The following is a 14,994-nucleotide window of genomic DNA, read 5'->3' as shown; positions in this document are numbered from 1 at the left end:
TGTGAGAGAATATTCTGGAACAGGTACTAATGGGCCCAGGTCCCAGGCCAGGAAGTGGGCGGCCGGTGGCCTCCAGCACCAGCCTGGACGTGACAGAAGTGAGCCCGCAGACTCACGGCCGCATAGGGAAGGAGAGTGGTCGGCAAAGCCAGGCGTGCTCAAGAGCCCTGGAAGCTGGCCTAGAAGGTCAAACCATGCTTCAACCGAGCGGTCCCCTTCTCTGGAGAATACACCAGGCAGAGCACACGAGGCCAGAGGAACCGACTTTATTAAGGGAACCGAGAACAGATCACACACCCTGGAACATGGGTTATGCTGAAAGGTGGAAAATACCTACAGTGATTGGGTGACCAACAGAATGGGGCACAGCATGAGGCCCAAGGCAACCCCGCCATGGGAAACTGCCACACTCCCTGCATGGAATGTTCCAGAACCAAGGGGTTTTAGCAGCTGCTCCAAGACTCCAGTGATGATGAAACGAAACCAGGACTCTCTACCGCTCCCCTCAGCTGCCCAGGACACAGTGGATGTGAACAGATCAGAAAGACCAAGTGGGGCAGCCAAGGCTGCCTCTGTCCTGGCCACTTGGGGCTGGAGCAAAGGCAACCCTGGACTCCTGCCCTGGGGACAGATGGCAAGGCTGGTCCAATCCACAGGCTTCCTCATGGGCCGGGGAGGCTGGAAGATGGGGTATCAGGGAAGCGTTCCCACACCAGGCATTCATCCTTTAGAACAGCCATGGATCTATGAAGGCGACCCCCACCTCACCCCACTGCCCCGCTGACACCACAGGGATACAGAAAAAGCCCCCACAGGCTACATACTGGGTGTGGCAAGGCTGGAGGTGAAGGTGGGAGGCCAGGGAAGGCTGGGGTATGTTAACGCTGCAAGGAACTGGAGCTTTGGAGGCTTCCCTGAAGTGGGCTGATAAGCGTCCCCGGCTTCACGTCCACCCACAACCTCAGCATGTGCCCTTATTTGGAAACAGGGTCTATGCAGATGTAATTGAGATGAGGTCATTCTGGATCGGGGGCCCTAAATCACATAACTGTGCCCTTAGAAGAGGACACCAGAGCAGAGGCAGAGGCGGGAGCGATGTGGCCACAAGCCAAGAACACCAGGGACGCCGGGAACACCAGAAGCCATGAGAGAGGCGTGGGACAGTCTCTCCCATCAGGGCCTCCAGAAGGAAGCAGCCCTGCCCACATCTTGGGTTTGGCCTTCTGGCCTCCTAAACGGTGAGAATCCATCCCTGGGGTGGTGAGCCACCCAGGCTGTGGTCACCTGGACGGCGGCCCCAGGACCCAGGTCCACCTGCTGCATGTCCAGCCACCACTGCTGAACTCAGTGCCCGGATTCTTCCCTCGGCCTGGGCACCTGAAATGTCCCACAGCCATCGGCTGGGTCCCCACCAGGAGCAAACGGGGTCAGTCTGAAATGCCTTCAGATTAGGGTTCTAGTTCCGAGACAGTAACCAGCAGCTTCATGAACTCTGACCTCGAAATTCTGAATGGGACTCCGGAGGTGGGCAGCTCAACGAGTGGCGGCTGGGCTTCAGCCCGGGGGCCTCCTGGAGCCGCGCCGTGGGGCTCTGCAGGCCCGGCAGGCGCTGCTCGCCGCTGTGGGTCCGCTGGTGTTTGTGCAGGTCTGTGCCCCGGCGGAAGCCCCTGCCACAGGCCTGGCACACGAAGGGCTTCTCGCCCGCATGTGTCCTCCGGTGCGCGCTGAAGTGGGAGCTGTTGCTGAAGCGCTTCCCACACTCAGCACAGGCGTAAGGCCGCTCCCCAGTGTGCGTCCGGCGGTGGATGACCAGGCTGGAGCTCTGGCTGAAGCGTTTGCCGCACTCGGCGCACGCGTACGGCTTCTCGCCCGTGTGGACCCTCTGGTGCGTGCTGAAGTTGGAGCGGTCACTGAAGCCCTTCCCGCACACCTGACACTTGTAGGGCCGCTCCCCGGTGTGCGTGCGCTGGTGCTTGGTCAAGTGGGATGTTTTGCTAAAGCCTTTGCCGCACTCGGGGCACGTGTACGGCTTTTCGACTCGTCGCGGTCCTCCTCTTTCCAGAGGCTGCTCAGTCCCGGCCATGCCCCTGACCAGCTCTCGGTCCCGCTCCCTTCCCATTGACACGTCCTCCAGGGTGTCCTGTCCATCCTCAAGTTGCGGCCCAAGCCCTGGGACACAGAAAACACAGTCCGTGAGGCCTTCACAGGGAGAGGGGAGGCTTCCAATAAGAAGGCAGAGGCTGGGCGGCTGTCCCATCTGAGGAACATGAGAGCGAGCCTCAGAGCACTTAGCAGGGGAGTGTCAGACCCTGAACAGAGATAATGAACCACGGCCAGCAGCTCGTGAAACCCTCACAACGCCAGTGAAGTGCGTGCCGTTACTGTCCCATTGTTAAGACGAGGACGTTGAGGAACTTACCCAGAGTCACTGGGCTAGTAAGTTACAGGACGGGCTCTGGAGTCTGGGCTCATAACCTCTAGGCCAGGGGTTCTTACCCAGGGGCAATGGTGGCCTTCAGAGGGCACTTGGCAATGTCTTAAGACATTTTTGGTTGTCACAACTGGGGTTCAGAAGAATGTTGCAAATGGCATCTAGTGGGTGGAAGCCAGGAATGCTGGTGAACATCCTATAGCTCACTAGATGGCATCATAACAGAATTCTACAGCCCCAATGTCAACAGTGTTTTGGTGTTTAACTAAACAGTGGTACCATAGCCAGGCTAAATAACCTCTCAGGATGTCATCTGTAGATCTGCTTAACATCTACAATCAGCTGACTGTAAATAAAGCAGATCCCCCTCCACACTGTGGGTGGGCCTCATCTAGTCAGTTGAAGGCCTTAAGAGCAGGACCTGAGGTTTCCCAGGGAGGGGCAGAGGGAGAGACAGAATCCTAAGCAGGCTTCTTTTCCGGCATGGAGCCCCTTGCAGGCCTTGATCTCACAACTCTGAGATCATGACCTGAGCTGAAATCAAGTTGGACACTTAACCAACTGAGCCACCCAGGTGCCTCCCCCAGAGAAGGAATTCTGCCTCGAGACTGTAATACACAAATCCTGCCTGGGTTTCCAGTCAGCTGGGTGGCCTGCAGATATCAGACTCAGGACTGCAACATCAACTCTCATTCGAATTTCTAGCCTGCGGGCCTGTCCTACGATTTTAGGCTTGTCAGCATCCACAATCCTATGAGCCAATTCCTTAAAATAAATGTCTTAACTTACACACACACAGACACACACACACACATATACACTATTGGTTTTGTCTGTCTGAAGAAACCCAACTGATACAAAGAAGCATCTCAATTCCTTCAGAACCTGTTTCAGGGAGTGAATGGGTATCTGGAGTATCAAGATGAGCTGAGCGGGAAGAGCAGAAGGAATAGTGTTGGGTGGTGAACTGGGGCTGGTGGGTAAGGAGAGGCTGTGGATGGCCAAGGCCTTGCCAGAAGCAGCTCTACCCACGGGGGCCGTGGGCAGCACAGAGGCCAAGGTCAAACTGGACCAACCATGTGCGTGAAGGAACAAAAGAATAAGGAACCCAGGACATCTGTGGGCACCTGCCTGGGGTAAGGCGAGCAGCCATACTCTCCCCACTGCAGCTGGGCCCCTGACGGGTCACCAGCAACCTTGGCTGTGCAGGCTGCACTCAGCTGGTTGCTGAGCGGACTCTCCAGGGAACACCCCTGGCCCACTGAACCCACCCAGCAACAGGGTGTGAGTTCTTATTTCAACACGCTCCCCAGTGATTCCTCGGGCCACTGCAGCCTGAGAACTGTTGAACTGGCTTTTGTAAGTGGTGCGGAGACATGGGCGATACAGAGCAGGGATATGCTGGGCCTAGGGTGCTTGAGGCCCACATACAACTATTGGGAAATGTCGAGCTGGCCAGAGCCAGCCTAAGGGAAGGAGCCACCCTCCCTGAGACCGGCCCACTTCAGACATGCCACTGATGAGCAGTGGCCAGGGTCTCTCTGCATGTTACCCCCGTGTTCCGGCAGCACGTCCCAGCTGTAGTCCCGCTGAGCCGGGTCCACGCACTCCCACTCCTCCTGGGACAGGTACGCTGCCATGTCCTCCAAGGTCACTGGCACCTGCTGGAATGCAAGCCACTCAGTCCTATGCCACAGCTCCGTCACGTGGGCCAGACTGGTGGGCTTGCCCACCCCCTCCACCTGTATCACAATGGCGGGTCCTGCTTTGCCTCCCCCCACTTCCTCTCTCCAACACTTTCCCTCTCCATATGCTGTTGTCTACCCCTCCTCCTCAGGCTCCGCTCACAGAACGGCTGAATCCTGCTCCCTGGGAGGACATCATCACCACCACCCTGTCCCACTGCTGCTGGGCCAGAGACAGTGTGGACAGATTCACTGTCTGGAACAGCTGGTTCCACTGCATGCTCAGCCACCGGGGCCCATGTTTCCCAGGGGACAAGTCAGGCATGCCCTGCCTCAGCTGAACCAGCCCTGGGACCCGGGGCGGGTGGGGGAGGGTGTCTTGGGAACTTCAGGATGCCTGTAGTCCAGTCGTTCCAAATCTGGCACCAGAATGACCTGAGCAGCAGATTAAAACCCAAGCAAACAATGTCTAGAAGAGACAAATCCGTAGAGACAGAAAGTAGGTTGCCATGGGCTGGGAAAAGGGGAATGGGGGGTGCTACTAATAGGTATGGGGTATCCTGGGGAGGAAAGTGTTTTGAGGACTGTGATGATGGTTGCATAACTCTATAAATACGCTAAACGCTATGCACTCTAAATAGCTAAGCTGCGTGGTATGTGAATTATACCTCAATAAAGCTGTTATTTTTAAATAAGATTTATTTTTTATTTTAGAAAGAGGGAGGGTTAGGCGACTGCCTTCAGCTCAGGTCATGATCCCGGGGTCCTGGGATTGAGTCCCACATCGGGCTCCCCCTGCTCTGCGGGAAGCCTGCTTCTCCCTCTCCCTCTGCCTGCGACTCCCCCTGCTTGTGTTCCCTCTCTTTCTCTCTCTGCCAAATAAATAAATAAAATCTTAAAAGAAAAAAAAAGAAAGAGTGAGAGTGAGCATGAGCAGGTGAAGGAGCAGAGGGAGGGAAAGAGAGAATCTCAAGCAGACTCCCCATTGAGCACAGAACCTGATATAGGGCTTGATCTCATGAACCTGAGATCATGACCTGAGCCAAAATCAAGAGTCGGATGCTTAACCAACTGAGCCACCCAGGCGCCCCTCAATAAAGCTGTTATTTAAACAAACAAGCAAAGGAGACTCCAATTCCAGGCCTGGGCTGGGGGAGGAATCTATATTTTTACCCAGAGTCTAGCGCCCAGCTGGGTTTGAAGCAATTGCCCCAGCTCACCATTAAGCCCCAGAATCCTCTAGGATACACCTAATACCCGGATGGCATCTAAGAGAAGACTTTCGGGAGGAGAAAGTTGGGGTAAAGGGGTCATTCCACGAAGGAACAGCTATGAGAGCTGGACCTGGCACGGGAGAGAAGTGTTCCCATAACAGAGGCAGGGGACACACAGGGATGCTGCAGATCAGGAACACCCACTCACCCGGGACCAGGATGAAATGAAGGACGTGGCCGATGCCACCGTCTCCTGAGGCTGGGAGGCCGCTGGGCCTGGGGAAAAAGCACAGAGTTGCCAGAGAAGGCCACACAGCCCACCCATGCACACGGTAGCAAAGCCCAGACAGGTGTAACTACTCCCCACCTATGCTCAGCTCCCAGGTAAGAACGTGTCCTTCCCACGTGCACAGAGGCCCAGCCTCCTGTGACACCCCTTTCCCTCTGCTTCCTTCCCCTAAAGAGCTTCTTTCATCTAGAGGGATGGCTACTCACCCCTCTTTGGTCTGTGGCTCCGCTGGGCTGGGGCCTGCTGGCTGGAGCATCCAGACCCTTCCTCCAGAGACAGCTCCTCTGGTCTGGCCTCCACTTGGTGTTTCAAGCACTGTTCTCCTGTCCCGTGGGACAGTGCATCATCAGGGAGCACCTCCAGGCCCTGAATGCAGACAGAGATCTGCCCACCAGCTCCCAGAAGGTTGGGAGAAAACCCACAAGGTTCCCAACCACTCCTGTCTCAGGCACCCCTGGCCATCCTCCTGTTCCCAGGCTCTGACCAGCTGTGCCTCACCTCCCCCACACCCAGGGCTTCCTCCCCCTGCCTGCCCCCATGGCCCTCCACATGCCACACAATCCTCCCTCCAGACACGCTGGGAGAAGGAATGTGAGCTGGGAAGAGGTCAGGCTCCCAATCGGGACAAAGTGAGACCTGCTCTGTCCCTGAGTGAGTCTCCCCGGTCTCTCCCCATCACACTGTCCTGGTGTCATTGTCACACTCTTACCCTTCCTTCCTCGGTACTCCCTATAGACCTGGGCCAGGAGGACCCTGAATCAGGTCTCATTTCAGAAGTTCGCACTATTGCATGTGCTATGCTTTTTGAAGTCACCTACAAGTGCTCTGAAACAATCTAATTCCCAATTCCAGAGAAGGTGAATAGGATGAACTTGGGTCTCAGTTTACTGAGCTCTGCAACAGTACTTAGGACAAGAAACATCCCCAGGAAACTGAAACCAGCACCAGGGACCCCTGCGTCAGGCTCAACATTGCACACCTCTAAGAGGAGACAGTCCCCAGAGGTTATGGGGTGCACAGAGACAGAGGGAAGCCATGCTAAGAACCCCAATGCCAAGGCTGGAGGGGCTGGGAAAGGATCCTGAGTTCTTTTTTTTTTAAAGATTTTATTTATTTATTTGAGAGAGAGAGAATGAGAGACAGAGAGCATGAGAAAGAGGAAGGTCAGAGGGAGAAGCAGACTCCCAGCTGAGCAGGGAGCCCGATGCGGGACTCGATCCCGGGACTCCAGGATCATGACCTGAGCCGAAGGCAGTCGCTTAACCAACTGAGCCACCCAGGCGCCCAGGATCCTGAGTTCTTACTGGCCACCAAGATAGCAGGATTTGCTTACTGCAATCAACTCATACTGTGATCAAGTTTGGGGGGATGTGTCTATCCTGCTGGACAAAAAGAAAAGTATGTGGTCAATGGCACTAACACAGGGAGAAAGGCCACCTGTCCATATCTGCCAAATATTTAACCTGGAAAACTAATCTAATCTAAGCAAGAGGAATTTGTAAGACTTCCCACTCCTCAAATTCTGTTAGAAGCTGGGAGTGTGCCCTAGAGCAGTGCTGTCCACAGAACCTTCCATGACAACAAAGTGTCCTATGTCTTCACTGTCTAGTACCCAGTACAGTGACCACTGGCGACATCTGACGACTGCGCCCTTGAAATGGGGCCGGTGTGACTTAGGAACTACATCTGACGTTTTATTTAGTTTTAATTTAAAAAAATCAGATGTGAGAGGCGCCTGAGTGGCTCAGTCGGTTAAGCGGCTGCCTTCGGCTCAGGTCATGATCCCAGGGTCCTGGGATCGAGCCCCACATCGGGCTCCCTGCTCGGTGGGAGGCCTGCTTCTCCCTCTCCCTCTCCCCCTGCTTGTGTTCCCTCTCTCGCTGTCTCTCTCTGTCAAATAAATAAATAAATAAATAAAATCTTTAAAAAACAAATCATATGTGGCTGGTAGCCACTGCATGGGATGACACAGCTCTAGAGAGGCTGGGGACATGTGGGGGCTCTAAGCAGAGCACCCACCAGCCCCTGCTTTTTCTTCCTAGTGCTCCTCATTTTGGGATCTCGTCAATGCCCAGGGCCCTGCCTGGGAAGGTCTCCAGCCTCCCTCCCATCAAAACCTGTGTCTGGCCTCCACTGGGATGATGTTAACGAAACAACCCACACAGCTCAGAGAGGGCTAGTGGGGCTACATGTGCTCAGTCAACGGGTTTACACCCATTGGCCCAGGCTGAGAAATACTTTGCAGTGTCTTCTTCAATTCACAGGAGCAGGCAGCCCCAATCCCCCCACCCACAATGACCAAGGCAGGCCATGGCTCCAGAGCCCAAGGGATTTCCAAATGCAGACCTCAGGAGCAGGGCCCTGAGGTCTTGGGGGCCCCGTTTCCTCACCTCAAGGCCAAATTGCCCCCCACCTCACCCGCTGCCTCTGTTTCCTGGGCTCCCGCTGCAGCCCTTCCACGAGGACCACGGCCTCCTCACCACTCTCCGGCTGCTGCTCCCGCACCCGGGCCTGGATCTCCCCTGGCAGCACCATCAGGAACTGCTCCAGCACCAGCAGCTCCAGGATCTGCTCCTTGGTGCGCAGTTCAGGCCGCAGCCAGCGGCAGCAGAGCTCCCAGAGGCGGCTCAGGGCCTCCCGGGGCCCGGCCACCTCCTGGTAACAAAAGAGCCGGAAGAGCTGGCGAAACGTCTCAGGGCTGGGGTCTTCCGACTCCAGGGAGGGCTCCTCTTCCCAGCAGAAATCCTCCTCCACCTTCACGATCAGGATCTCGTCTTGCTCCAGGGGTGGTGGAGGCTGGAGACCAGGTGTGGCTGCCATTGTCTGGGGCAGGTCTTGCTTTCTTGTGCCTCAGGGCTCAAACTTGTCTCTCCCTATACTTCTGGCCGGACACTGGAAATGATGTTTGCAGGGCTCTGTGGAGAAACAATAAATCATTTGGGTGCAGTGTTAGGGCTAGATAAACATCTACCCATAAGGCCCTGCTCTTGCCCCAGAGCCAACTCACCCTCATTGGCAAAAGAAAAGGACTGCGGTAAATCAAGGCATTCTTGCTGCTACCCTCATGCTAATTCCCGGGCAAGTTACTCAAACTCTTGAGGCCTTGGTTCCTCATTCAAAAAGTAGAGAGAGGGCACCTGGGTGGCTCAGTTGTTGTGTTTGCTCAGGTCATGATCCCAAGGTCTTGGGATGGAGCCCCACATCTGGCTCTCTGCTCAGCAGGAAGCCTGCTTTTCCCCTCCCAATCCCCCTGCTTGTGTTCCTGCTCCTGCTCTCTCTCTCTCCCTGTCAAAGAAATAAAATCTTAAAAAAGCAAAACAAAACAAAAAGTAGAGAGAATGATATCCCTACACAGGCTGCTGAGAGGGCTAAACCGATTTTTTTTTAAAAAGATTTTATTTATTTGACAGAGACACAGAGAGAGCAGAAACACAAGCAGGGGGAGTGGGAGAGGGAGAAGCAGGCTTCCCGCTGAGCAGGGAGATGCGGCGCTAGATCCCACGACCCTGGGATCATGACCCGAGCCGAAGGCAGACGCTTAACGACTGAGCCACCCCGGCGCCCCTAAACCGATTTTTGGAAAGGGTTTTCCGCACTGCCTGGAACGGGGTCAGAGTTCGAGAAATGCGGTTTTCATTATCACGGTAGGCCCGTTTGGGCTGGGGTCCCTTTGGAAATACGGTGAGAACCAGGGCCCCCTCTGCCCAGGAGGACGCGGATTCTGTCACGACCTGACCCCCGATTTTGGGCTCGGCAAGCCTCGAAGGCCCGCCGGGTACCCCCGCCTGGATGGTCACCATGGCCTCTCCAACTCCAGGGTGCTGGGACGGTTGGGAGTCCCCGGCCGGGCTGCGTTCCCCGGTCTCGTCCTCAGGTGGAGGGTGAGCGGTGGCCCAGACCGAGCACGAACCCGGGCTCTGACGCGGGCCGCGGGATGGAAGCTCGAGCCGGGACCCCGAGCCCGCACTCACCGGCAGCGCGGCAGGCCGGGCTGGAAGCAGGACCGTAGGCGCGGGGGTACAGCCGGCAAGCTGTCCACGACGAGACCGACAAACCCTCAGAACAAACACACCAGACCGGTCCTAGCGAGCCACGGGCTCAGCCCGCTGTGGGCGGGCCCACCGGAGCACTGTGGGTAATATAGTCCTCGTCCCATTGGCCGAGCTGGCTGTCGAGTGTGGGAATGAGCCGGGATATGCCGGTCAACGGGGGGCATTGTGGGCAACGTAGTTCTTGAACGGCTGGCCGACCAGCTGTAGGGGGATGAGAGCGAGACCGCGTGGGCGGGCCCACGGGAGGCATTGTGGGTAAGGTAGTCTTGGCAGCTTCAGTGAGCAGGCGAGGGTTTCGCGGCTTCGCAGGTTATGGGCCATCCTCCCCGCGTCCTTTCCATCCGCCCTCCCCTGGCCTGAGAAAAGTACACTGTGGGAAGGGATTTGTGAATTTACATTTCTACTTACATGGTACTTTGTACGTACCAGGCTCTGTTCTAAGTACTTTCCAATTATTAACAATTCATCTTTCAAACAACCATGGGAGGTAGGTACTTTTAGCAATATTTTATAGATGAGGAAAGGAGACACACAGAGGTTCAATGACCTGCCCGAGGTCACACATACTCAGTAAGTGTGCGATGAGGTTGGAACCCAGGCATCTGTCCTAGTCCACCTCCTTAATTTTAGAGACTAGTTAATGAAGACACAGAAAGTTACTTGCTTGGGGCATCTTGGGTACCAATTGCTTATTTCTTTTATTTGTTAATTTAATCAATATTTATTGGGCTCTGCTTTGTACCAAGCGGGCACCTGAACAGGAGGTGAACTAGACAGACAGTCCCTGGTGTTGCTGTCCAGCCTGGGAGAGACTAAGCCTGGCCTTTAAGCAGGTAAAGAGTCATGGTGAGGGTTACCCGACTAGCATATCATAAGTGCTTCATAAACATCGTCACTGACATAAGGACCCAGCGATTCATGAGTCCTTCAACTCTGGCATCCCCAGACCTAGCACCTTACCCCATCTTCCCACTAGCTTTTCTTCCCACCCTACTCTCCATTCTCTCTCATGTTTCATTTTTCCCACTACAGCCAATATTGTTTTTATTGTGAGCACCGAGCAGGTGTGCAAGGGGGAACTTCAAACAAGTCACAGGAAGTATGTAGCAGGGGAGGAAGAAGACAGAACAAATAAAGTGGGAGAAGGAAAAGGAGGAAAACAGAAGAGGCTGGTGGAGAATCTGAGGGAAAATCAGCAGGTTCTATAGGACTGCATGACCATGATCTGATTGCAGAGCGTGCTGGGTTGTGTGTAAGGCAGTGGAGAGGTGTGGGGACGCCAGCATTTTCAAAGCTGTGCCACGCCTTTCCCTTTCTAACTCCCTCCTGGTTAGCTGAGGGGACCGGGCATCTTCTCCTCAGAGACTTGCTCATTAGCAAGTCTATGTAGTGACCAAGGCCTGGTTGATGTAGCCCTGGCCCTCTCCTGTCTGGGCAATTTTCAGTGACTACAACCAACAGAGATTTAAAGGACAAATTTCAGCTTTGCTCAGGATTTTGTGGTTTGTTTAGAATTTCAGTCTTTTTTTTTTTTTTAAGACTTTATTTATTTGAGAGAGAGAGAGAGAGAGTGAGAGATCACAGGTAGGGTGAAGGGCAGAGGAAGAATCAGGGTTCCCGCTGAGCAGGGAGCCCAATTCGGGGCTCAATCCCAGGACCCTGGGATCGTGACCTGAGCTGAAGGCGGACGCTTAACCGACTGAGCCACCCATGTGCCCCTCGGATTTCGGTCTTAATTCTATTTTGGGGGAGACACAAACATGCAGTCCTTAACAAATGTAAATCGGGATGAATTTGGGCCTTCACATAGACCCAAACCAGTGCTTCAAATCCTGGTTTGTTGGCTGTAACCACATATTAACTAGGTACGTCTTACCTTCCTCACCTGTGCAATGGGGACTGCCATAGCTGCAACTTCAGAGAGCTGAAGGACAGGATTAGATGAGATTATGTTTGTAAAGCGCTAGTGACAATGCCCAGTGCATAACAAATGCTCCCTAAGCACTGGCTCTAGCTTCATGCCTTGAGCCACACTGAGATGGAGTATCCGGGTCTCAGTGTGTGGGTCATGGATACCTGGTGCCGTGGAGTTCCTGTAAGAGGTCCATGGGTCCACTAAGGCCCCAAGCATTGTTCTCAGTCTGAATGAAAAGTATTTATAGTTATACACACACATCACTATTTATATTTATACTTATAAGGTAACTTGTTTTCATAGTGTTTATGGAGTCTACAAAACAGTTCGAGTTAAAATGGCAGCCTCATACTCACAGAAGTTTGCAGCACGCACATATCCTTCTCTCTGAAGACAGAGGGGAAGATCTCTTCAGACTGATGACACAGTTCCATCATCACATATGAGGCATCAATTCAGCTATGTGCTCTTATTATTTAAATGTGATGGGGAGGGGTGCCTGGGTGGCTCAGTCGTTAAGTGGCTGCCTTTGGCTCAGGTCATGATCCCAGGGTCTTGGGATCGAGCCCCACATCGGGCTCCCTGCTCCGCGGGAAGCCTGCCTCTCCCTCTCCCATTCCGCCTGCTTGTGTTCCCTCTCTCACTGTGTCTCTCTCTGTCAAATAAATAAAATCTTTAAAAATAAATAAATAAATAAATGTGATGGGGAAAAGAGGCTGTACAATCAAGCCCTCAAACAGCTGTCATCTTTGGTAGCAATTTCTCCCTGTCCAAATGACTGAGAAACAAAAACTCAATATACAAGTCAAATAGTTAAGCTAATTTGACTAAATTATCTAAGAGTCATCAGAGAGCTGCCATGCCCCAAAACTGATATATAATGGGTGTTTTATTACATTTTTTTTTTTAAAAAGATTTTATTTATTTGACAGAGACACAGCGAGAGGGAACACAAGCAGGGGGAGTGAGAGAGGGAGAAGCAGGCTTCCCGCCGAGCAGGGAGCCCAATGCGGGGCTAGATCCCAGGACCCTGGGCTGGTGACCTGAGCTGAAGGCAGACACTTAACGACTGAGCCACCCAGGCGCCCCTTATTACACTTTTTAAAAAAGTTTTTTTTTTTTTTTTTTAATTTGAGTGTGAGAGAGGAGGGGCAGTGGGAGAGAGAAACCTGAAGCAGACTCCTCACTGAGTGCAGAGCCCGACTCAGGCCTTGATCCCAGGACCCTGAGATCATGATCTGAGCTGAAAACAAGAGCTGGCTCCTCAACCAACTGAGCCACCCAGGCGCCCCTACACTCTTCCTAAGGCCTCCATGAGCCACTAATAAAAGCTATAATTTTTTTTAAGATTTTATTTATTTGTCAGAGAGAGAGACAGCACAAGTAGGAGGAGCAGCAAGCAGAGGGAGAAGCCGGCTCCCCACTGAGCAAGGAGCCCAATGCGGAACTCAATCCCTGAACCCTGGGATCATGACCTGAGCCAAAGGCAGACGCTTCACCGAATGAGCCACCCAGGGGTCCCAAAGCTAATGTTTTTTAAGCACTTCCTAAGTCCACAGGATTTTTTTTTTTTTTATTGTGCTACTTAAATCTTCACAATGACTCTCTTGTATAGATATCATTGTGACCCATGTTTTAGTTGAGTAAACTGAGTCTCAGAGAGGGCACAGCCCTGCTAAAGGCCACACAGCCAGGAAAGTGGAAAAGCCAAGTCAAACTCAGGCAGGTCTACTCCAGAGCCTGCTGCCCCAACCACTCCCCTAACGTTCTCCTGAACACCAGCCAGGTAATCAGAGCCCTGTCTTGGAATAAATATCTGAATGATTTCTCGGAAGACTCTAGTCCTGCCTCAAGGTTATCTTTTGAGGGGGCCACTTGGGGCCATAATACCCTCTGATTTTCTAAACAGTGGGCAGATCTGCTTGGTTCATAGAGGTGCTCAGTAAATATTTGCTGAATGACTGAAGAAATGAATGAGAAGAATTTGTTCTTCAGACACTGACGTCTGCTGCCCAGCCTTATACAAACTTGATTCACAAACATGATGACAGTGGTATATGGAGATAGACAGTACCTGTGCCCCAGAGGATACTTACGAGGACTGAACGATATAGTACATTAAAACACTTCACTCTAGGGTGAAACCTAGAAGCAGTCAGTAAACATTAGTATTGTTACTATTTTCATTAACACAAAGGATGAGGGAAAAGAGCACTTGGTGTGAATGCTGGGAAATCTCTCCTTGGAGCCCGCCTGTGTTTTGGTTCCATTATTAAATGAGACAGATGAGAGGATATGTCAGTTAACAGGGAGGCAGGAGATAGCCATCGTTTACACCCTCAACCACCCAGCATTTGAAACTTTGTCTTATCCCTACAGCCAGCAGGCCAAATGACAAGCAGGAAGGTAAGAAGAGCCTTGCAAAGCATGACCACTCCTCCCAGGGAGAGCTGCCTCCAGAATAAAGGAGGCTGGAGTGTGGAGAAAGAAGGGGGATTCACGGACCACCAGGCATGCTTGGAAATCCTTACTCATGGGGATGACATCTGCTAAACTCTCCTGTTTGTGGTTAGCCCAGGCATCAATCAGAATGGGGTGAAGATTCACATGCTCCTTTTGGGAAGGAAGACACGTGTCTTGTTCTGCTCAGGCTGCCATAACAGCATACCACAGAGACTGGGAGCCTTAGACTACACACATTGATTTCTCACAGTTCTGAAGGCTGGAAGTCCAAGATCAAGGTGTCAGTGGATTCAGTCCCTGATGAGAGCTCTCTTCCAGCTTGCAGACTGCTACCATCTCCCTGTGTCCTCACATGGCAGAATGATCCCCCTTAATAAGGCTCCTCTTCTTAGAAAGGCCACAGTTCAATGAGGTTAGGGCCCCACCTTATCACCTCATTTAACCTAATTACCTCCTATAGATCCTCTCTCCAAATACAGTTACATTGAAGGTTAGGGCTTCAAACATATGTTTTGGGGAGACATAATTCAGTCCAGACCCCTAAACACTGCCAGTCCTTGGAATGACCCATGATTCTCCACGGTCCTCAGACCACCACCCACTCCAGACCAGGGCCAGGGAGGGAAGCAAGACTGGCCTTTCAACACAGACAGCTGACACATCCAACATGCTGCAACATTCGTGCTATCCACAAAGACATTTGCTCTCACCCACTTTTCTTTTTTTTTTTTCTTTTTTTCTTTTTCTTTATTATTTTTTTTATTCTTATGTTAATCCCCATACATTACATCATTAGTTTTAGATGAAGTGTTCCATGATTCATTGTTTGTGCATAACACCCAGTGCTCCATGCAGAATGTGCCCTCCTCAATACCCACCACCAGGCTAACCCATCCTCCCACCCCCCTCCCCTCTAGAACCCTGTTTGTTTTTCAGAGTCCATCG

At 52.7% G+C, this 14,994-nt stretch overlaps 1 protein-coding gene across 2 annotated transcripts; it reads right to left on the bottom strand.

The window, feature by feature from the left end:
• Positions 1-251: 251 nt before the first annotated feature.
• On the bottom strand, positions 252-9,759 carry ZNF500 (zinc finger protein 500). Of its 2 annotated transcripts, none has more exons than XM_081820132.1 (6): positions 9,591-9,759; positions 8,038-8,534; positions 5,826-5,985; positions 5,539-5,606; positions 3,984-4,095; positions 252-2,169 (listed from the first exon to the last, which is right to left on the bottom strand). In XM_081820132.1, the coding sequence occupies exons 2-6, from the start codon at positions 8,437-8,439 to the stop codon at positions 1,484-1,486; spliced, it is 1,428 nt and encodes a 475-aa protein (XP_081676258.1). In that variant the 5' UTR covers positions 8,440-8,534; positions 9,591-9,759; the 3' UTR covers positions 252-1,483. The 2 variants fall into 2 exon arrangements, with proteins under 2 accessions (XP_081676258.1, XP_081676259.1); XM_081820133.1 differs by having other exon boundaries at positions 3,984-4,092.
• Between the last annotated feature and the right edge of the window lie 5,235 nt (positions 9,760-14,994).

The sequence above is a fragment of the Leptonychotes weddellii genome, chromosome 5 (genome assembly GCF_054177405.1).
Source record: "Leptonychotes weddellii isolate Sample4059 chromosome 5, ASM5417740v2, whole genome shotgun sequence".
NCBI lineage: Eukaryota > Metazoa > Chordata > Mammalia > Carnivora > Phocidae > Leptonychotes > Leptonychotes weddellii.
This window is presented reverse-complemented; position numbering and strand designations above follow the sequence as displayed.